General features: G+C 30.7%; 1 protein-coding gene across 8 annotated transcripts in view; it reads left to right on the forward strand.

Annotated features, from left to right (window-relative positions):
* The window catches only part of LOC143253090 (prestin-like), a 144,425-nt gene continuing 121,078 nt past the window's right edge, over positions 1–23,347 (forward strand). For 3 of the 8 annotated variants that reach the window (XM_076506317.1, XM_076506322.1, XM_076506332.1), the window contains exon 1: positions 20,680–20,790. Coding sequence is in view for 5 of the 8 variants with exons in the window: in XM_076506313.1 (XP_076362428.1) it covers positions 20,778–20,790 (13 nt within the window). In the remaining 3 variants the exon portion in view is untranslated. Of the gene's footprint in view, positions 147–1,017; positions 1,174–13,144; positions 13,240–18,650; positions 18,760–20,674; positions 20,791–23,347 lie in introns of those variants that run through there. The other 5 variants (XM_076506316.1, XM_076506326.1, XM_076506314.1 and 2 more) reach the window with 4 other exon arrangements.

Consider the following 23,347-nt stretch of genomic DNA (forward strand, 5'->3'; position numbering starts at 1 on the left):
TTATGTGTGGTGAAGATGGACACATGTCATGAGACTGTCCTAATGCAAGTGGGGCAGGAGAAGTAAATCTAGTTGTTTCAAGTGTGGTGAAGATGGACACGTCTCACGAGACTGTAAAAATCCTGACAAACAAGTTGGACGTGATGGTAAGTTTAATGTAAACTGTTTTGATGTTATTACATACTACTATATTTTAGGAAGTCTGTAAAGAAGTTGAAGGTTTACTTGTAAGAGTAATGCATGTTGAAAAAAACGATTAAAGAAAACCTGTTACAGAACTTACTCTATTATCAGTATTTAACTTCCTAGCTATAGAAAAACATGAAATAAAGTGTATTTTTTCCACTAAGATGGCCCTCATTCTGGATTCCTGTATGTGGTGAGAGGACCTCCCAAGGAAGTTTCTGTTCTTTCAGTTTACCTCCTCTGGAATTCTAAACGTGGCAATCCTACTGGTTGAGGGGTCCAACCCTAACACATCACTTTGGCCTTGAATTCTTTGGGTCCGTTGGCTAGTCTACTTGGGTTATGGTCAACCAAGTACCAGTGTTGGAAGTTCTCAATTATAAGTACTTAAAGTTATGAGAATATTGTGTTCATTGTTTTTTAACCAAACTTCTACCTGTTTTTCCAGTAAATCTTATCTGTGTATTTAAGGCAGTACTCAAACTGCATTATTTATACTGACTTGATTAGTTCTCTTCTGGCCCTGGAATTGCTTTACGTTGGTTCACCACCCTGTTCTTGTTGATATTCAAAACCGACTGGCCCATTTCTCTTTAACATCTACTTGTATCCAGTTTTTCTAGGAAAGAGCTCGCCAACACTGCAGCTACATCTATCTGCTCTGGCACTATCACTACTGTGCCTATTCCATACATGGACTATGGTCCTGTATTCAAGATTCGGCTCTATGCCAGCTGGCAATCAGCTCGAAGAGAACAATGAGAAAACAAGCTTTTCCAAATAAAACCCTATATTCTACTTTGGCCGTCTTGATTCCATAAGGTTCATAAGGAGGAAGTAGTTCTGACTAGACTACACATAAGTCACAGTTTTTTAACTCATCGTTTCCTTTTATCTGGAATTGATGCACCGATTTATCGATTTGGAATTAGAAAATGGGTGTAACATTTAATAACTCAACACCAGGTCTGGAAAGACCAACTTCAGGTAACTAATACTGCTGTTTGAACTACCCATTAGTTGTCCTGGCGAGTAATTATTACAATTTTGCTACATGTCTTTTAAAACTTTTATTACTTTACCTTCTTATAATGGCCATAATGACACATAACCCGGAACCAGGACTGGAAAGGCCAACTTCAGGTGACTGACAGTGGTTCTTGTACTTACCTGTTTGTCTTCCTGGCAGGTTATGATAATTACCATTATGCTACAGATAGATCTTTACGACTTTTGTTATTGCAGTTTTTTTTTTAGCGTTGTAGACTAGATGTAAGTGTTGGTTTTTATTCTATTTATGTTTTTACTTGCTGTTTTACCTTCATTTCCTTTTATGAATTTTACTACATTTACTTTAATTTTACCTTTTTTCCTGATGTTTGCACAGATAGCCTAATTACTTTGTGCCATAAAACACTAAATCAACCAACCAACCACTAAGATATAAAAATTTCCAGATCTTAACACATGAATTATAGTAGTTAAATGCCTAGAAACCAATGAAAATATTGTAAAGAGGGTGAGGTTGTCGGTGTGTTGATCAAAAGTTTCATTTCAGATTCATCTTAGTTAAGAGCCTTAAGTGTCGTGAAGAGTGATGATGGAATTGGTGTGATGTTCTTGTTGTGAAAGAACGAATATTTAATTTTTGACTTTGATTTTACTGTAGTAAATTCACTAGTCTGGAAATTAGATGTCACTTTGCATTAAGTTATCAAACACTGTCGTGCATGTTAAGTTTCCACATTTCATCTAATTTAACATTATGAAAGTTGTTATTTCATGTTAAGACATGTGCCAAAACTTAAAATGAGTTAACTTTAATGCATTATCTTTAACATTTAAAAAAAGTTTTAAGAAAATAGTGGATAGTTATGAAGCAATGAAATTTATGATACTTTAGGCTAGCAAAATGAAGAATATGGTGTCCATATTTTAAAAATTGGGTTAATTAAATTTGGTATTTTAATGGATTGAAACAAAGAAGGTCTTGTATGGCTAAAATATCTTTTTGCTAATTAGATCAAAATTGGGAGCTGAATACGTAAGACTTTGGTGTTGCTGTTCACATTACTGACTGCCTTGCTCAGTCTACCTTGCTATAAGTATGGCACAGACAGTTCACCTTGACTTTCATTATTGATCCACACATATGGTGTGTTTTAGTTAAAGGTACAAGAAATACTGTGGTAAAGGAGTTTAACTTGATTCTCTTCAAGATGACAGTGAAACTGTCAAGAGAAGTCCATCGGGTATTGAGTTTATTATCAATATCACTTGATACAAATGATAGTTCATCTGTTTTAACTTTTAAAATTCACATTTGACATGACATATTTATTTCTTCAGTATACCTGTAGATTGTTTTGCTAGCAATACTTAAGTGCATTACGGATCAATTACTAAGAATTAGTTTTTATTACAGAATTAGCAATCTGCTATCTTTGTAACAAATTAAATTTTTAAAAGCTGTGATGATAAACATATTGCAAATACAAATCACTTAAGATGGGTATTGTGAATAACAATTTTGCATAAATTGGTTTCATTGTGTGTAGAAAAGATAAGGTACTAATAATAAACAAATTTGTTTCTCAAATACTGTGTAGACTTGACCAGTTAATCTTATTGATATAGTTTATAGAATGCCATGTCAACATTTAATGTAGGAATAACTTTTGTCATCAGGTATTTAATGTGCCCTCTCCCCTTTTTCATATTTCTCATCACAAATTGGTCATCATCTCAACCCAATGACCACCAGTGTTTCCTCAAAGGCCCCAATATTTTTATATGTTTATTTATGAACATGTATATGAAATAAGTAATAGTAATGGCCCATTCACTGGTTTATAAAGCTTATGAAAATATTTAACTTAAGTTTTTGATTGAAAGTTAAATGTGAGCTACATTAATCTGGTTTCCTAGCAGTTGAAAGTGGAGTATGTTTTACACTCTTAATTTATGATTTTGTTGCAAAAATAACTGCTAACGTGCGGTTTCTCGTGCATATGTTAATTGGTTTGTTCAACAAACCAGGTTTGGAAATCTATGGCATGCATTTAAAAAAATTGAATATTATAACTTGCTCTAAAATTTTATCTTGGCACAGACTGATGTTGTTAATAATAATGTTCCAGGTATTCTAATGACAAGACTTTGCAAGTTTTGCATGTGTATGAACCTGAGTTTATATAAAGTTTTACATTTATCATTGTTACAGTGATAGTGTGGATACCTATTGATATATACATTTGCAATCTAAATACTAGATTTAGGCTTAGATCTAAAATGAACGTTTGTATTCTTGTGTGTAGCCTAGTAATAAAAACATTGCTGTTACAGCAACACTCTTCTTTGAATGGATATATTGGTATTTACAAATTCCATCACAAGTGTTAAGATCTGTTATTTAGGGCAGTAAGATGTGCAGTTACTTATAACTGTCAGAGTGGAACAAAACATTTAAAGATTTGTAACCGATGGTGAGGCACAGCCTATTGTGTCGCTATATATTTAACTACAAAGAAATAAACCTTTTTTTTATATATCAGGAAGAATGTAAATACTTAAGTATAGCAAAAATCATGGTATTACTGGAATAATTCCTGTATTTACTTGTTTTTTGTCTCCTGTGATATATATAACCTTAAAGTTGGATATCTGAGCCATATAAATCTTTGTTTGGTATCATTGTAACAATGAAAATGTAGTTTGCTGTTGATTGTTTTTTGCAGAATTTTGCAATTCAAAAGCTGGACTTAGGCTGAGACAAAATAAATCAGTACATTCCCATATATGGCCTTAATTTGATTTTTACATACAGTATTCTCATTAGCCATTACTCACAATTTCTGTATTATAGATGCTTGACCTTTTTTCTGCTCCCTCAGTGGGGCAGTGATACATCTACATACCTCATAATGCTAGAAACCAGGTTTTGATACCCACAGTGCTTAAATCTAAACATATCCTTTCTTAAGTTATTTTGACTTAAACTTTAAATGTGGTAAAATAATGTACAACATTACATTCTGATGGGGACAGTGGAGATGAGTTATTTGAAAAGAAAAGCATATAAACAACAGTATAGAACAAAATGCAGCAGTACTGGAATAAATTTTGTATGTTTTACCTGTGGTACATGTGACCTAATACTTCAATATTAGGTTGTGCTTCTCTAGGATTAAAAACAAAGCTGTTAACTGGATAGCAGCACATATATCATAAAGTTGCATTTAATACAATATTTAGACATCTATCATTTAATACAATATTTAGACATCTATTAAATAACTTTTGCATATGATTACAAAACTTCATTCATATTTAATGTGAAATAAACTTGTTTTTACAAGACAAATCATAGCTGGTTAATTGCTAAATATGTAACTAGAGGTCTTACAAAACTAAGTAAATATATGTGTATAATACTTTACTAGGTTTATGTGATTGTCATGTGGTAAAATGACAAGTTGTAAGTGATTTCTGATTTTTGTTTACAAAGTTTATTTCCTACTGAAAGTTGTCCAGGATGGCTCAATATGCATTTAAAAATATGTACAACCCCATAGCTTTGGGGGAAGAGGGCTAGGTGGCTTTTAAAACTCCAGCTAATATATATATTTCAGTGAAATGTTCACTGGAAACTCACCCATGTTTATCCTAGGTTTATTTTTCCAAACCTGTTCTCTTAGAAGCTTTTGTGTATACATGGAAACTACATGGTACAATTTATAAAATGTATATCATATTGAACATACCGTATTAGCCCCAACATAAGTTGTTTTTTTTTTCTCAAAGCATATAAGAACTGAACTTTTTTTAATTGTCTGCTGTCTGAGGCACCTTTCAAGCACGTAATCACTGGGCTCTTGTTAGGTCTTTAACATTATTTTTCATGTTAAAACATGCTAATATTGCTGTTGGCCTCACTTGCATAGAAATGCATGACATTGTTTGTGATGCCTATTTACAAATAGGCATCTTACAATCTTATTATATTGTGTTGATTAAAATTGATTGTGGAGGAAGCATCCATTAGGTTTGTGATATCCCTAGTTTGTGGTTTCCATGTATTTGTAGGTGAGAAAGAAGTTTTCATAATTATCAATAGATCTTTTTAAAATCCAGGTTCAGTCATAGGTGGTGTACCCAAGTTACTAGCTGAAAGTGTATAGTTAGAATAAAGAACTGTCTGTGAGACTTGAGATTTAAAACACAAATGATGCTTTAATTCAGTACATTTAAGATACTTGGCTACTTCAAGATTACCAAAGATATAAGTGAAAGTTTTCCTGTTAAAATTATAAATTCTTCAGTCTGACCAGATAACGTTTCCTTAACTAAACTTTCAGTAGCATCCATTAAGTTTCATAACATAACCAGAAAGTTATCAATTAACACATTAAGTGAAATTTTCAGCCATAACTTTCTTTAATACTAATCACTTGGCATCCAATTCCTAACAATGTAATTTGACTGAAAGCAACAGCACCAGCTACTCAAATGGAATTTGAGTGTAAGATGTTTAATTTTTGGATATATAGATTTAAAATTTTTTTTCCTTGTGGGTGTGTTTGGTTCAGGCAGTTTGAACACCAGCAGATTGGTATCATGAATCAGAATGCTGACTTTTAGGTGAAAGACATGTTTTGTAGAGATTTCTTTAATATTCTTATTATTTTCCAAATAATGTACACACCTACAAGGAAGTACATCTGTCACTTAATTGAGTGAATTATGTTGATTCTTGTAGTTTGTAGAACTAAAGACTAAAGCTAGTTCAATGATTGGTTATAATCGAAGACAGTAAATTAGCAGCCGCCTATTTGCATGTGTTTCTCCTCATCCTTTTTGTAATTCTAGTTTCTGAATTTCTTGTTAATTTATTTTGTGGAATTTGTTTTCAGTCTAATAAAGTTAAACTTTCTCGGTTTTCTCTGCTGTGGAAGCATTTGTTTATAGATAAACAGTTGATTGTTGATACTGCCTGAAATATATCTTAGTTTATACCTGACTTTTCTTACTTGGTCAAATATTGTTGCGTAACTCATTATGCATTCATTAGATGTGCACAACTTTTCATATTGCAGGTATGTGTGTAATACGTAGAATGTTATAAAACTATTTATTTATTCTTTAATAGTTTGTGTAGGCAGAGTAATCATGATGAAACTTTGTAGAATGGATGGCAACTGCCTGTTGTGGAGAAACAAGTGTAGAGGATGATGTTTCAAGTCTTCTGCATTTCAAAACATCGTCCTCTACACTGGTGTCTCCACAACAGGCAGTTGCCATCCATTCTACAAAGTTTAATCATTTATTTCTTGATGTATTTGAAAGTAATATAAAATGCGAGGATCATAAGACAGCTCATAATTCAAACTTCGCTATATATTTGTTTCTAATCAACCAAAATGAAGATCAGCTGTGAAGTGCTGTTAAAACTTGAACATATACTTTGCTTGTTTTCGTGTAAGATTATTATTATTGAAATGAAAAACTTCTTATATACTTATTAAACATTAACAATTTGTTGCTTTCTATTTATTTTCTGGGTGTAACAAATTCTGAATTAATTTAGATTGTTATATATTTTTTAACTGGGATATTTATTTTATGTACATGAATAACTGTTAAGTGATTTACTAGTATATGGGTCACCATCTTCTTTCATGACTATGGAGAAGTGGTAAAAGTTGTTATTTTTTTGTTTGTTTGTTATGACCTTTATGTTATTACCATTTGAATATATTGCTGAACAAATATACATCTTACAACTGTGATATCTTGGTTTGAAATGAATTTATCTCATCTTAATACAGCAAACAGGCTTATCTTTATTTGCCTTTAGAGTTTCTGTGTCTTTATGAATTAAATCCAAGAATGGGGACTGCAAGATGGGGGAAAGTATAAGAAACATACCCATTCAGGGTCATTCCATGTCAAATCATCCAGATTTTGAAGAATTTTCCAGGTGACCCCCTCAGAATGCCTTGAAAAAATTCACATGTTCATCTACCCATATAATGAAAAATTGTCAAAGAGTAGATCAATATCTGTAATAGTTTCTGATTTACAGCCCTGTAAAATTTAATTACTTTTTTGTTATTTTTGGCAAATTCATTTTCAGGCAACTTTGGCTGCTTAAAGTTGCAAGAGTAATGGTGGTAGAAGGCTGACATTTGCTATACTGACTGAATCTCACAGAATTAAAAAATGGTCTCAAACCAAGTTTATCTTTCTTAGGATTTGCATAGTGAGGCAGTAAGATCACCTGAAAACCCAAAATCATAAAAAACACTGGTTTATGTAATAAGCCATAGGTCTATGACTTAATATGATACAAAGCTGAATTTTGTTTTCTAATTTCCTATAACATATCAGTTGATAAATCAGTAATTGTTGTAATTAAAAGTCTATTAGATCTCCTGTAAAAATATTTAGTTGCATGCAACTTTTTATGATTTAGCTAAAAATAGCCCAACTTCAGGCCACACTTTGACAATGTCACCAGTTATTCAGCCTTTTCAGATATTTACCATATATTCTTACATCTCTGAATATGATCGACAAAAAAATTAGGATGGTGTTCAACCTACTTTTTGAGTTATAATTTTTTAAAGTATCCTCTGACCATATGTTGTCAAAACTTCAATTCAGGAGTGTTAGTGTGTGCAAATATATTTATACAATTTTGAAATAAATTTTGAATCCCATTGAAATATTCTTATCAGCCTTTACCACACATTCTTACATCTCTTAACATGATCTTCAAAAAAATCAAGGTTGTGAAAAATAATAAATTACCAAACTTTAAGTGTTTCTGATATGTACCATTGGGCAAAGGACCATATTCAGGGCATTCAGTTCTTTCTTGTCAATCAGGAATCAGTCCTGCAGAATTTTGTAAAGTTTGATCTACTTGAGTGCTATGAAAATTGCAAAACTGCAGCAGGTATTAGGTCACATCACAATGATAGCAATGACAATTATCAGGCATGCATGTACGATCATGAATGGTATGTAGGAAACATAAAAGATAGATCAGATGAACATTCCGATGTGTTGGTGTCATTAATGAAGAAATCCAGAAACAAAAAACTATGCTCACCAGATAAAATTAACGATGAATTAGACAAAATAAAACAATACTTCATCAACATCAATAAGTTTCCTCCACAAACTGTAGAAAACATTATATGCACACACCTAGATAGAAAGCAAAATCCACCAACAAATGTAAATATATCTCACGAATCAAAAAATCACAAAACCATATACTGCTGTATACCATATATTCCCGACATCAGCAGACAAATAACCAACATTTGGCAAAAACTAGTAACAAAATATGACATTCCCGTTAATACCAAATTTATTCAAAAAACCAGGCACGAAACTGAGGTCTATACTATGTAAAAACTACACTGACAAACACCACACCAACATTATTTATAAAATACAATGTGATAACTGCCACGACTTCTATATTGGAGAAACAAGTAGAAAAATGGAAACCAGATTCAGAGAACATAAAAAAGTCACCTTCACACGTTTTCGAACACTGCAAGTCAAATAAACACAACATAACCATAGAAAACACTCAAATACTAAATAAATAAACAAACATAAACAAATGCAAAATTAAAGAAGCCTTACTTATACAACAACTTAAACCTAAAATAAACCAATATAAAGGAACGCCTTTATACCTATATTAAATATAATAAAATAAATAATATAAAATTATATATTCAAACATCTAACACTGCCCTCTACATTCTGACACTCAGTTACACAACCCTTTCCAAACATGTGGTCAGCTTCCAGTCAGTTACCTCTTTCTTTGTGAACCTGACGATGACCGAAGAAGGTCGAAATATTGTTCGCTCTTCTACGTAAAATATTTTCTCAACCAAAACGAGCTGTTTTTGCATATATATTTCAAGAAACAAACTGTTCTCATGGCCTGCAAGGTCAAGTAAAGATGAAAGCTGGATTCCTTTCAAACATATTCTTTATCTGATAAGTGCACCTACCGTGCAAGCCAGTAGTGCTTGCCACTATGTTCTAAGTCAAAGTGATCCCAGCATAATTAAACTCGATTTTCAGAAATTTATTCAAGCTGTCTGAACAAAGCAATGTTTATTTGATGTTGTTAAGGCTAATTTATCGCCAAAGCAGTTTTTTGAAACATTTCAGTTTGGTGTGACTATAATCTTTCTCAGTTATCCCCTGTTGTAGCACTGTGCTTTTTGTGTCTGATTTCCCTTTGTATTTATTATATTATGAATCTTAAACTCGGCCATATCTGCATAACTGTAATGCATATACAATATGCCATTTAACTAGTTATGCCAATAAACTTGTTCAGAAATGAATTAATTCTTTCTTGTTTCCTACGACTTCATTATTTGACATGGTGAAAGGCTAGTTACAATATTTCAGTGGGATTCATAAAGTTCTGACAGGTATTTTTCAAAATTTGCACACAGTAACACATCTGAACTGAATGTTTTAAAAATAAAACACGTATGGTCAGAGGATACTTTAAAAAATTGTAACTCAAAAAAGTAGGTTGAACACCATCCTGATTTTTTTGTAGATCATATTCAGAGATGTAAGAATATATAGTAAAAATCTGAAAAGGCTGAATAACTGGTGACATGGTCAAACTGGAGTAGGCCTGAAGTAGGGCTATTTTTAGCTAAATCATAAAAAGTTGTATGCAGCTAAATTTTTTTACAGGAGATCTAACAGACTTTTAATTATAACAAGTGCTGATATAACTGATATGTTATAGGAAATTATAAAAAAAAATTCAGCGTTGTATCATATTAAGTTTTCGTGTATACTGGTGTATAATAAAAACTAACTGATATGGCGCATTACATAAAACGGTGTTTTTTACGCGTTTGGGGTTTCAGGTCATATTACTTCCTTTCTATGCAAATCCTAAGAGAGATAAACTTGGTTTGAGACCATTTTTGAATTCTGTGAGATTAATTCAGTCTGTGTAGCAAATTTCAGCCTTCTACCACCATTACTCTTGCAGCTTTAAGCAGCCATGTTGCCCAAAAATGAATTTGCCAAAAAAAAAAAAAAAAATTAATTAAATTCTACAGGGCAGTAAAACAAAACTGTTAGAGATATTGATCTAATCTTTGGCAGTTTTTCATTATATGGGTAGATGAGCACGTGAATTTTTTTAAGGCATTCTGTGGGGGTCACTTGCCAGTCCCCTGGATGATTTGAATATTGAATGACCCTTCAGCTTCTACCTCAAACTTAAAAGTTTAGAGTTTGACAAGTTGGAAGGAAACCAGCTCTTCCCCTTTTCCAATACATGAGTGGACTTTTGATAAACATGTAGAGCAACTAAGTAGGAAATGGATTTGTTTATAGATATAAACAAATACAAAGGAACACCTTTATTTTGTGCTTGAGTTGTTGTATAGGAAGGCTTCTATAATTTCGCATTTATTTATGTTTGTTTGTTTATTTAGGATATGTGTGTTTTCTTTGGTTATGTTGTGTTTATTTGATTTGCAGTATTTAAAAACGTTAAGATGACTTTTTATGTTTGTTGAATTTGGTTTCCATTTTTCTACTTGTTTCTCCAATATAGAAGTCATGGCAGTTATCACATTGTATTTTATAATGTTGGTGTTGTGTTTGTCAGTGTAGTTTTTATGTAGTATAGACCTTAGTTATGTGCCTGGTTTTTGAATACATTTGTTATTAACTGGAATGTCATATTTTGTTGCTAGTATTTTGCCAAATGATGGTTATTTTTCTGCTGATGTTGGGAATATGTGGAATGCGGCCTGATACGGTTTCGTGATTTTTTAAATTGTGGGGTATATTTACTTTTGCAAGTTGATTTTGCTTTTTGTCCATGTGTGTGTGTAAACATTATACACATTATGTGAGTAATAAAACTAAGTGTGATAAAAAGTTTGCACAGCAGTTGAAGAATTTAAATTTATATATGTCAAACATATTTTTGTAGAATTGAAACATCTTCTAATTGTACATAATTTTATATGTTAATAAAGTGAATGTGTTATTAAGGCATTTAGTGTAAACTTGTTGCCAGTTAAGGTACCAGTTTCCTTGACAGTTAAACCCTTTCATTAAATAATTGTTTGAGAAACATACGAATTGTATAATGTAAATATAAATGAAGGTTATTAAAATGAGACCTTGGAGTTAATTGTCTAATGTAGTTACAGCTTAAATCATGGTAAAATTATATTATCTATGTATTTTCTCATTACCAGATTCTAATATAACATTGTTAGGAAAGCTGGAGGATTTGGTTGGAAAAAGGAAGGGAAAAGACAGTCATAAAACACAGTAATTAAAGTTGATACTGAGGTTTTATATTGAAAGTATGCAGCCAATAGGGAAAAGGGACATCGGTTATATTTTACGATGTTTGTTATTACATTATATTTCCCTTTTCTTTGTCTTTTAGAACATTGGTCATGATGTAATCTCACAAAAATAAAGATTTTTGTGAAAATCAGCAACATTTTTGTTGCAATGATGCTATCAACAGTGAGGTATTTTGTGTTTGGTTTATGACATCCAACCATTTATTCAAAATGTCTTGGGATAATATAACATTTGTTAGTTTAAAAGTTCTAACTTGAAAGAATTTTCAGATATTGTATCAAGATCTAAACACCAAATTATTAATTTAGAGAAGTTCTTTAGTTAGTGTTAATATTTCAATAATAATGTCAATGACTTGACACAAATAGTTTCAATTCTGCATAATATACTGTTGTTTACTGCATAGATTTGTCATTCAAAAACTAAGTTGTATATATAAGGTTTTAATCAAGTATTTGTGGATGTTATTATACATGTGTATGAAATTTAAACAAAATTTATTTTTTGGTCTTACTTGTAGTAAATCAATATACCTACCAAAATTATAATCACCACACAATATTATTAACACCTGTGGTGTTAATGTGATAACAACTTTTTGAAATACATGTGTAAATGTGAGAATTATCTGATGCATGATTTTTAAAAAATTGTAAGTTTTAAATTAAAACACTGACATTGTATTTGAATAACATTAGTGTTTAATGCAGTGGTTCCCAGCCAGGGGTGCTCGCATCCCTTGCAGGTGCGAGATAGCGTTTCAGTGGGTGCGGGATAATATTTCAGGTTTTTTTTGTTGATATTAAGGGTACTGTCCTATATATTCAAAATTTGTGCCATGCTTTGAAAAACTTGTAAGAAATAAACAGGAACAAAAGAGTCATTAAATTTAAATTGGCTTATGAACATTTGAACATTTCAACTTCAAAGAAATTTCATTTCAAGTATGGATGAAAATTTATTTTTTGTAGGCCATGTAGGGTTTATGCAACTTTTAGGTTGTTGTAATATTTTTTTCTTTTCCAAATGTTTTTATTTATATATCATTAAAAACTAATTATAGAAAATTGTTTTGGCCACCTTCACCTTTATTCTTAAATAAATAATTACTGTGAGGGGTGCAAGAACATATTAAAATTTTTTTGAGTTCAGGGCAAAAAAGGTTGGGGACCACTGGTTTAATGGATATTAACAGTAAGGTTCAATGTTGTTGTTATTAAATGGTGCAAATAAAGTGTAAACATTTGTTTTTACTGGGCAGGAAAATTCCTAATCTCCATCCTTACAAAAAGTTATGAAGTAGAAGTAAACAAAACTACAGATCATATCTTATAAGAACTGTTAACGTTGCTCTTCCTATTGACTGTAGGGAACTTGTATTGTGAAGATCAGGCACACTGTTTGTTGGTAAAAGAGTAACCTAAGACTTGGCAGTGGGTGGTGTGTGTCTTCTCTTTAGTCTCTCCTTGTTTAATTAGGGATGACAAGTGCAGATGTAGCAGGTGACTTTGCAAACAGTTGCACCCGAAAGTAATATTGTAATTATTTTTAGATTATTGAGAAGATTGAAAGGGTTTCCTCCTGAATGGTAGAAGTATCGTAAACTGATGGACTTGCAGTACAATTATCACTTTTTCGGTTCAATTGGTAAATAAGTTTTGTCTGTCGTGACAGTTGTTATCAAAGCTTTTAAACTTGATTTGCAAACTGGTGTATAAATAAATTGAGACACCTAAAGTAACTTACCTTATTCTTTGTTATGATATTGACATTATTAGACCCATTATCAGGCATAAGCCCACTCCTGCTAATTCATTCCATTATTTGTGTAAATTTATAGTAAAAATAATAATCATTTAATGGACCTTACTAACAACAGTACAAGTTCTGCAAATATGATAAATGCTATAAAGAACATGTTTATTTCTAAATTTGATATTGTTTGTACTAATTTCTTCTGTATTTAAGTAGAAATGAAGATATCTCATTGTAGTCCTCATTAGTTGGCTCTGTTGAACAGTAGTAACAGGATGAAATTTGTAATGTATGAGGAGGCATTTTGTGTAATTAAAAAATAAAATGTATATGCATACATACGTTGTCACTTTGGTACTTTGGGTAGAGTAGAAAGTTGCATCTTTGCTGATATCAGTTTTTGTAGGTGTAACTTTGTTTATAAATATAATGTTTATTAATTTCCTTACAGTAAATATGACAGTTGTTCATGCAATTTTTCTAGATTTTTCTCTTACATTTATGTCTGTATCTACAATTATCTTTATTTTTAGGCATTTCTTATTCCATTTGATGCTTTTTATATTAGTTATGTAATGGTAGATAGTCTTTTATTAGTCTAAACTTGGAAACTTTAAACATCAGTAACATTAAAATTCTCAAATAATTTTAGTAGTTTACAAACTGTTTTTTATATAGCACAAACACCATGTAGTTATACGTTGCATTAGACTACATTATGTTTAACTATACCCAATACCAGCTTGATCAGATTATTAAAAATAGGATGATATGTATGTAAATTACATTTGTTGAAAATGTTTTTTTTTTCACTTCATATTAAGAGTATCCTTTACTTTTTAAGTAAAGCAAAAGTTCAAAATGTGTTGTCAAACACTAGACTATACATTTTTGTAAATGATATGTTGGTTATTTATTAATATAGTGAAAATCTGCTTGAGAACTATTTGGATTAGCCGTCCATTATTTTGAAGTGACAAACTAGAGATAAAATAGCTAGTCAGTGTCACTTAGCTCCAATTCTTGGACTTTTTTTATTATTGGAAAGGACGTGAGTTTATCTGAAAACGTTTACATCATAGATGAACAACAATATCCACTACTCTACGTTACCAGTAAGGTGCATGAAAATCATTGTATGACATGACTGTCTGTTTAGAGAAAGAGAAATCATAGGTGTTTTGACTTGTACTTTATATTTACATCTTACATTTACAATAGAAAGAGAACTAGTGCATTCACTAACTTTCATGTGATATGCATTACACCTTTTGTAATTGTGATATTTCTTTATATCTGCAGGCTTACAATACTAGAAACCTGGTTTCAATACTTTTGGTGGGCAGAGCACAGATATCCCCTTGTGTAACTTCAAACAAACAGTTACTGTATAGATGCACAAATATTCTTTAAGATTAAGCCCCAGAGATGACCAACTGTGTTACACATTTATTGTTTAGATGGTTTTATAGCTTATGTAGTGACATAATTCACAAGAATTAATCAGTATCGTCGTATATGCATGTTTTAAAGTTTCCTATATAAATATTAGGCTAGTGTACGAGTAGAAACTGAAATACACTATTCATACAGTTTTCATGATTTCTAAAAAAACGCGTAGGTTCAAGAAGACTCGACACAAAATAATAACCATATAATGTGACCACTTTTGAAAGGTGGACTTTTTTTTTTTTTTTGTAAATGCTTTCTTCTAAAGACAAAGGTCCACTTTCTAAAGTGCTTGGGATTAAATAGTAGTTATGATGACTTTTGTTTCTTCAGATTTACTGGTGGTAGTTGGAATTGGCTGAACGTTGTATAAAACTTAATGGATCAGAAGTTAATATTTATATTAATAAAAGTGTTAATAACCACAGCAGCTGTCCTGAAATACAACCTAATATTTAACTGTTAGAGTCAAACCATGAGAGAAAGAAGGGAATATGTTAACTGTTCAAGATTGATTTATTTACCAGTTGGTGAAAGAACCTGGTAGAAATAATGCTATTTGAGATTTATTGTATTTAGTTTCCTTTCTGAATAATTTACTGTACATCAGAATTACTGAAAAAAACTCATAAGCTAAATTTATACTTTTTGAAAATAAATTTCTTTATTATGCACTGAGTCATTAGATAATCTGGAAGAGAAAACTGAATTTTTTCAATTAGTTGTATAAAATATGAAATTCTTTTATATCATGCTTATATGTGTTTCCTTGCATTTTAAAATGATAACATTTAGTGATGAGTTTATAATAATTAAAATGTGTGTAGTTAGCTTTTTCTGAGAGATGCTTTTAGTATAAAAAGAAAAGTTTCCAAACAAAGCAGACTTTTGTAATAATTTCTGTAAGTCTTCCAACTATTCTAAAAGGTAGTTCATTATGTTTACTTGTAATAAAATTTTACACAAGGTACCATCATATAAAAGTGGTGATACAAATTTCAGTTTTGAGTACAAATTAGCTTTCATAAATTATGATTACTCTTGCTGTGGGTGATTCAAAGTGCTCGTGCCACAACCACCTACCATGTTGTACACAAAAATGAATTAAAATTAAATTTAGTTTTTAGTTCACTTTTATTTTTTGGCCAATCAGTTTTAACTTCTAAATTTTGAAAAGTAACAACACAAAGGTTGTAAGATGTAACTTTTCTATATCATGTTAGGATTTCCTAACACGAACAGTAAGCTACTAAAATTTACATTTAAGATAGAAACACGAGCTAAACATAATCACAAATAAGAATCTGAAATTTGCATAGCTTACCTTTTTCATTTACTTATATATCCTTAAATTATATAGTCCAGCATGGTCAGATGGACAGGGCACTTGAATCACAGTCTGAGGGTTGCAGATTTAAATTCCTGTCACACCAAACATGCTTGCCTTTCAACTGTGGGGGCATTATAGTGTAACAGTCAATCCATTAGTAAAAGAGTAGCTCAAGAGTTAATAGTGGGCAGTGATGACTAGCTGCCTTCCCTCTAGTCTAAATTAGGGACATCTAGCACAGATAGCCCTCAAATATTTATAATGATTGATACTTATTATCATTATATTTAGTTTTGTTCTTGCACTGACCAGCTGCTGATATATTTTCTCATGTATATATAAAATCCCAAGATGGAACGTTCACCTATCATATTAAACTTTACAATTTAAATTTAGAGACTTGTATTTTTTAATGTAGTTTGACATAAGACTATTAGTGTGTACTAGAAGTTCTGTTATTTATAACATGATGTGAACAGTTAATGAATCTAATTTTATATTGCAAACTGACTAGAAGTATGTAATATTCATAAGTTAATACACAGAAAACAAGAAGCTATAATTACTAGAATGTACTGATTGATCAATAACCTTTGCTCATTAACACATGATAATATCTCGTAAGTTTCAGCTGGATTAAATTTTAATCCAAAAATTTAATAGTGCTGAATAATATTCACAAATATAAAAATTAATAGTGATAAATAATATTAACACCCTATATGTATGGGGTCAGTCCAATAGGGAAACACCTGAGCAGGTGTGGAGCTGTAAGTACTAATTTTTACTCTAATTCTAAATTTATGACACATTCATTTATGAAATTTGTCAAGCTTTCAGTAGCCATAACTGTACTGTACACAAGTAATCAATATTTCTATTAAAATATTTCCCATAAGATCTGTCTGTGAATTCCCAAAGCCTTAAATGAATCAGTCTGAGTGAAAGTTTCCATGTTTAAAAGTAAAAAAAATACTCCTTTTCAAAGCTATTTTTCTGGCAAAACTTTATATTTTATCTTCTATTTTTTTAACCCTAATACTAACAGTAATGAAATTACCCATGTGCAGTGAAATGAGAAACTGAAAAATATGAAATAGAATGAACAAACATGTTTTTCCCTCTGAATGCTAGGTTTTCTATTTCCTTCAAAGTTTCAACTTGGCATTTTCCCATACTCTTCTTTTAATTTTATGGTTTTACTGCCTGTACATAGAACCACTGTCTCCTGTCTAAAGACCTTACGAGAACAGTATAATTATGGTGTTAGAAACTCATGCAAGTTTGAGAAGTCTTAATAGAAATAAAAAAAATCCCTATAACCCTGGTTATTCCTGATACAATCACACAGAAATGGAAACCAATGCACAGTTAAATAAAATAATTTCAGCTATGGTCCACTCTGTATTTTATGTAGAACGTAAGCAACTTTCCCTAATGTATAAGTCAGTCCTATATAGTTAGCATTGTAACAGGCAAAAATGTGACGTTATGTGTTGTGATGCAATACATATAGAGTCTATTGATAATAAACAGTTTGGAAAGAAGTCAGTTAATTCTAGTCTTAGACTGTGACCCACTATAAGTATTGGAGGTGTGTGTGCTTTTTTATTTGGACAACATACTGTACATGTCATTCAAGATGTTGTAAAAACATGTAGGTTCAAGATGTCTTGATAGAAATGAAATATAAACCCCATAGTTTGAGCACTTTTTGAAGGTGAACCTTTCTTCAGTTACATATTGGAAACGGTGGTGTAATCAAATGAGTGATATAGAAATAGAGGTAGTTTAGTAACATTGGGAAGGTCATCTGGTTTTCTCAGAAATGTCTATTTCTCTATGTTCTGGTGTAAATGTCTCATTTCCAGTATAATATAACCAATTGTGAGAATGTATGCGAAAAGGTGTTAGGAATATTTTACTTTAGAAATGGCTGAATATGTGTGTATTTAAAACTCTACTTAAGCATTTAAGTAAAGTAAAGGTAACACCTGGAGACAGTTTAAAAAAGATATACTAATTAGTTTATAAAAAATTATATGAAAAATTATCTTAAACAAATAGTATGTTTTACTAAATTCAGCTTTCACGATACAAGAAGAAATAAGCAAAGAACAAAATCCAGGTTCTAGATTAAGTCCAAAAGGTTGAACAGTATTTAGATTAGCAATCCAATAAGTTTCTTTTATTTCTCTGTAAGCTTTAATTTTGAATCCTGTTTTCAATGGTTCTGCAGAACAGTATAATGAAACCTTATTTCATCAAAATAAGAAAATGAAAATTTGGTAAATAATAACCCTAAACTACTAAAAAACAAAACTTAGTCACTGGCAACCCTGAAGTACTTGACGTGCGTGCTTGGGTTTGTTACGTAGGATACGTGGTTCCAATATATTATATGATATATAGTGATGAATAAAAGTCATTCCAATCACTCTTTACATTGTTTTATTAAATATGTTCATATTTAAATATTTCACACCTTATATATTTATACTGTGTTTTTCTCGTATTTTTTCAGGAATAACCAAGCTTATCAGTGATAAAGCTGCCTTTCCTTTACATGAGGTCACTTAACTTATTGGATTCTTATTTCCAAGTGTGCTTGATGTTCATAAAGTATTGAAAAAGTACAATTTTTCATATCTTAAAAGCATTGTTCACAGTTATTTCTACAGCCAGTGTGTATTATATCATGTTTGTGACCTGATGAATTTGTGTGATAGGATTTCTCCTGTAGTTTGTTATTAATATTATTTTTTAGCAAAGTGCACTTTAACATATTTTTATTAGTTGTCATTATGCTTGGAGATATTTCACTTCCTGTAGCAGTAAAATAATAGTTATGTTGATAATTTACTTTGATGTATTTTAGGGGGAATGTGATTCTTCAGATGAAAATCTCCTCGGAAATGGTTAATGAACAATTGGGCTTCATTTTCGGCAATATATAAAAAACAACCTGGACAGAATTTATTTATTTAATATAAAAAGCACTTGGTAAAAGTTTTGAGCATTATCTAAAGATTGAAATTACCAAAACTAAACATTTGTATGCCATGTTTAGAGTCTCAGTTGGTGTTTTATTCATACTGGTTGTGTTTTGAAAGAGATCATTCCAAATACAATAATTATAAGGAGAGTCAGTCATGATAGGAGGGAAAGAATTATCTCGTGTTGCTAATGTATTATTTTCATTGAGCTATAAAATTCTATAAAGATGTGGCAATAATCAAAATAGATGCAGATCTAATAGTATAAGTATGTAGTTAATCAAATGTTTCTATTGTATAATATAGTTTTAGTTTCTGAAATTCAAAAGTAAAATATTTTAATTTGTAACGTCTTAGTGTTCACATTTCTGTATTGCGTGATGGCACTTGTTTGTTCCAAGTTGCTGAACTTAGGTAGTCTTTTCACTTGTACTTGATTGACTGAGATTGAATACAACTTTCAGACTTACAGATTTTCCTAATACATAACATAATGTTATAGTTACCAAGCCATCCCATAAATCTCTGTTCTCTTACATACAGTCTTTTAAAAATGTCAATAATTCTCTCTCTGTCTTTGACATTTGCTATTACATTATTGATAACCAATATTTAGTCTTCTGTTTTATGCCATCTCGTTCACAGGATGGCTTTTACGTTTATCGGAATATAAATTCAAATCTGCTCTCGCTAAGTTTAGTTTAACCAGCTAAGGAAATTGTTTTAATGCACAATGTTTGTTTAGAAAACCAGTTAAATTGTAAAAATTATAGGACATTGTATGCTTTGTGTTTATTATTGTTTGTGCTCTAAAGTATATATTTGAAATTAATAAATGACTTGGGAAAAAAATCAAAAACAGCTCAGTGAAAATTTGGGTTAGTATCTTTCAACACTTTAAGTCTTTAACAACAAAAGAAATTACAGCATTCACAATTAAATACTAGATTTTTGTTATTTTTTATGTACATATTTTGTTTGTTATAAAAGTAAAAAAATACTTATTAGGTAACACGAGAAAATATAAATGAAGAAATAGATTAATTTACTTGCAATATTTGTATATACGTATGAAGATCTTGTGTATTACATAATTTTATGCTGTAATTTGAACTAAGTTTATACAAGGTGCATGTTACATAGGCTTAGTATATAGGAAGTTGTCATATTTAAGTGATGCAAGCCTGACAATAGTCAGGATAGATAATGATAAGCTTCTATTGTAATGTGCAGGGATTTTAGAAAGGAAAAATGTTATTTCATATTTTTTATAGTTTAGCCTTATTAGTTTAGCTAATTAATTATTTTCACACAAGCCATTTGTAGCTGGAATAATTGCAAAGAATAATAATTGGAACCATTAATTTACCTTAAAATATTTTAAATAATTTTTGTGATAAATTGATTTAAACATAATTTCAGTTGATCAGTTATTTTATGTGACATTATTATTGAAATTGATAGTTGTATATTATGGTTTGTTTGGATGTTCAGCTGTACTGTGTTTTTTCTATAGACTTAAAACTAAAATGCATTTTTTTTTTACACTAAGGGAATTTCTGAAGACTACAAGGACACCATTTTATGTCCTCTGTGTGACGTAGAAAGATGTAGATATGGAAGATTAGGCCAGACGTGTATTTCTTGCTGTTTTTATGTCACTTTGGGGTAAGTATTATATAGATTTACACGTTAAAGCTGAAGAGGAATAAATAATATTCTCTTCTTCAGACTCTGTTAGAGCTTTCATACACAAAATATCAATTTTTTGTTATTTAGTTTTAAGACTTTTTTAAAGTATTGCTTTTCTTGTGCCTATTTTCTTTTTGCATGTTAACAATCCAACATGCATAGTAATTTTGATCTTAAGATTAAAAATACTTGTATGCATCAGAAAATATTCAAATTTCACATACAAAATTTTTATAACCTCCAGATAATTATCAAACATTTTTGTAAAGAAAAAAATAATTAATATTTTGTCTGTTATTTTTACTTATGAAACTTTGTATGGACTTGATAGATTTGACCACTATAAACAATTAGGAAATTAACATAAATTTTCTTTCATCCTAGAATAACTATAAATTATAACGCACGTAAAATAGCTTAAATTTGATAACATTATACATTTATAAACAAGGGGAGTACAAAAAGTGCCCCTCCCTTGAAAATGTTAATTTATTTGGTATCATATTTGAACAGATCTTATGAAGTGCATTTTACACATTTTTCTGTTATCTATTAAAATATATAACAAATTAACAGCATTTTCAACAGGGTCACTTTTCTTGTCCACCGCTTGTGTGTCTGTGTATTTATTATTTTTATTATATTGTTCTTCCAACTGTGCCTGGATAACAGTATAGAAGTTATGTGTGCTCATGTTACCATATCCAGTAATATAAAACTGACCTTTACAAAAGACCTGAATTTTGGGAAAGTAACTCACTAAGAAAATCCTGATGAGATGTGTAGTAATGGATGCCCATAGCAAAAAAATAATTACAAGAGATTTCATAATATTCACCATTGGTTTCATTTTTTATTCTAAAAGAAGTAACATTTGTACAAAACTTTAATATATTTTTCTCCAAGGAAGATGGAAGGATTGTTTCTAGGTTCTGTTTTGTGTGCAGTAAAAAAGTTATACATCTTCAAGAGAGAGAACTTTACTGCCTTCATCTTCAGCAACATTTGAAACAACTACACTAACTCTTTTAATGACTGTATTTCAGGATTGATACACAAATATTGTTCAAATAAAACACACATAGAACTTGAAGACAAAACACTTGGATGATGTTATTACTTTTCTGCTGGTACAAATCTATTAAAATTTTCCAGACATCAGATTCACAAAATTCCAGCAAAATCTCCTCACTCAATAGGATTTCAAAGAAACTTTTTTGGAAGAAAACTATAGAATTAATTTCTAACAATTAGATATTCCTGACAAACTTGCATATTGCTGTTCATATAAGAGCACAAAATGTACTTAGTTGTTTAAGTTAGAAAGTTAACTTTATTTTTAAAAACTTGACTGAGTACAGACAACAATTTTAAGGTAAAGTTGAAATTTTATAAAATGCAAAACATCCACTATAAAATAAATTGTTTAAAATGCTGGCTTCTATTCTAAGGTCATTTTATTTCATGATTTCTTCATTCAGGTGCCAAAACTATAGAGAGCCCTCAACAGCAAACAACAAATACAAATATAAGTCAACATATTGGCAGCTTGCTGCAACTCCCTTGGTTTTCGTTTTTAATTTTACGGTTTGAAACAATTTTTCAAATTATAGATCTTATTTTTGATTAAACTTAATTACATTGCAGTTCATTTTTAGTTTATACTAAAATAAATCAATTTACAGTAGCTATCACTTTAGGACATAAAATACAACTTTCTTTCTTCAAAAGATAGAATATTTTTAAATGCTAATTGTAGAACAAACCTGAGACTTTTATTTATCCAAAGTTTTCAAAACAAATATAAAGTGTGAATAGCTTTTATTAAATCACCTTTTATTTGTAATTTAAATTTTTTGAGGAAGCTAAGCACATGTTTTGGTGTACATAAACCCACAGAACCAGTTGAGAAATGCTGTATTAAATTAACTTCAAGGGAGTTGGAAACTTTTTAACATTTACTGCAACTGAAAATGTATAAACATTATAACTATGTACAGTTGTTTTTAATGAAGCAACATAAATAAACTATAATAGGTAATACATTTTACTACAGCCAGGACAATCCTAGAATCTGGTATGGCCAGGTGGTTAAGGCGCTCGACTCGTAATCTGAGGGTCGCAGGTTCGAATCCCTGTCACACCAAACATGCTTGCCCTTTCAGCCGTAGGGGCGTTATAATGTACGATCAATCCCATTATTCGTTTGTAAAAGAGTAGCCCAACATTTGACAGTGGATGGTGATGACTAGCTGTCTTCTCTCTAATCTTACACTGCTGAAATAGGGACTGTTAGCGTAGATAGCCCTCATGTAGCTTTGCGCGAAATTCAAACACAAACCCTCTGGTCTAACGAGTTAGTTTAATAAAAGATGTAACAGTAACGGAAATACTAACAGCTATTAAAAACACAAAAAACAAAGCTCCTGGAGAAGATGGTATACAAGCTATTCTAAAACATGGTACTCAGAAATTATATGAACACCTAACAGCCTTATTTAATTTATCATTATTAGCTGGATATATCTCTGTT

Source organism: Tachypleus tridentatus, chromosome 6 (genome assembly GCF_004210375.1).
Source record: "Tachypleus tridentatus isolate NWPU-2018 chromosome 6, ASM421037v1, whole genome shotgun sequence".
NCBI lineage: Eukaryota > Metazoa > Arthropoda > Merostomata > Xiphosura > Limulidae > Tachypleus > Tachypleus tridentatus.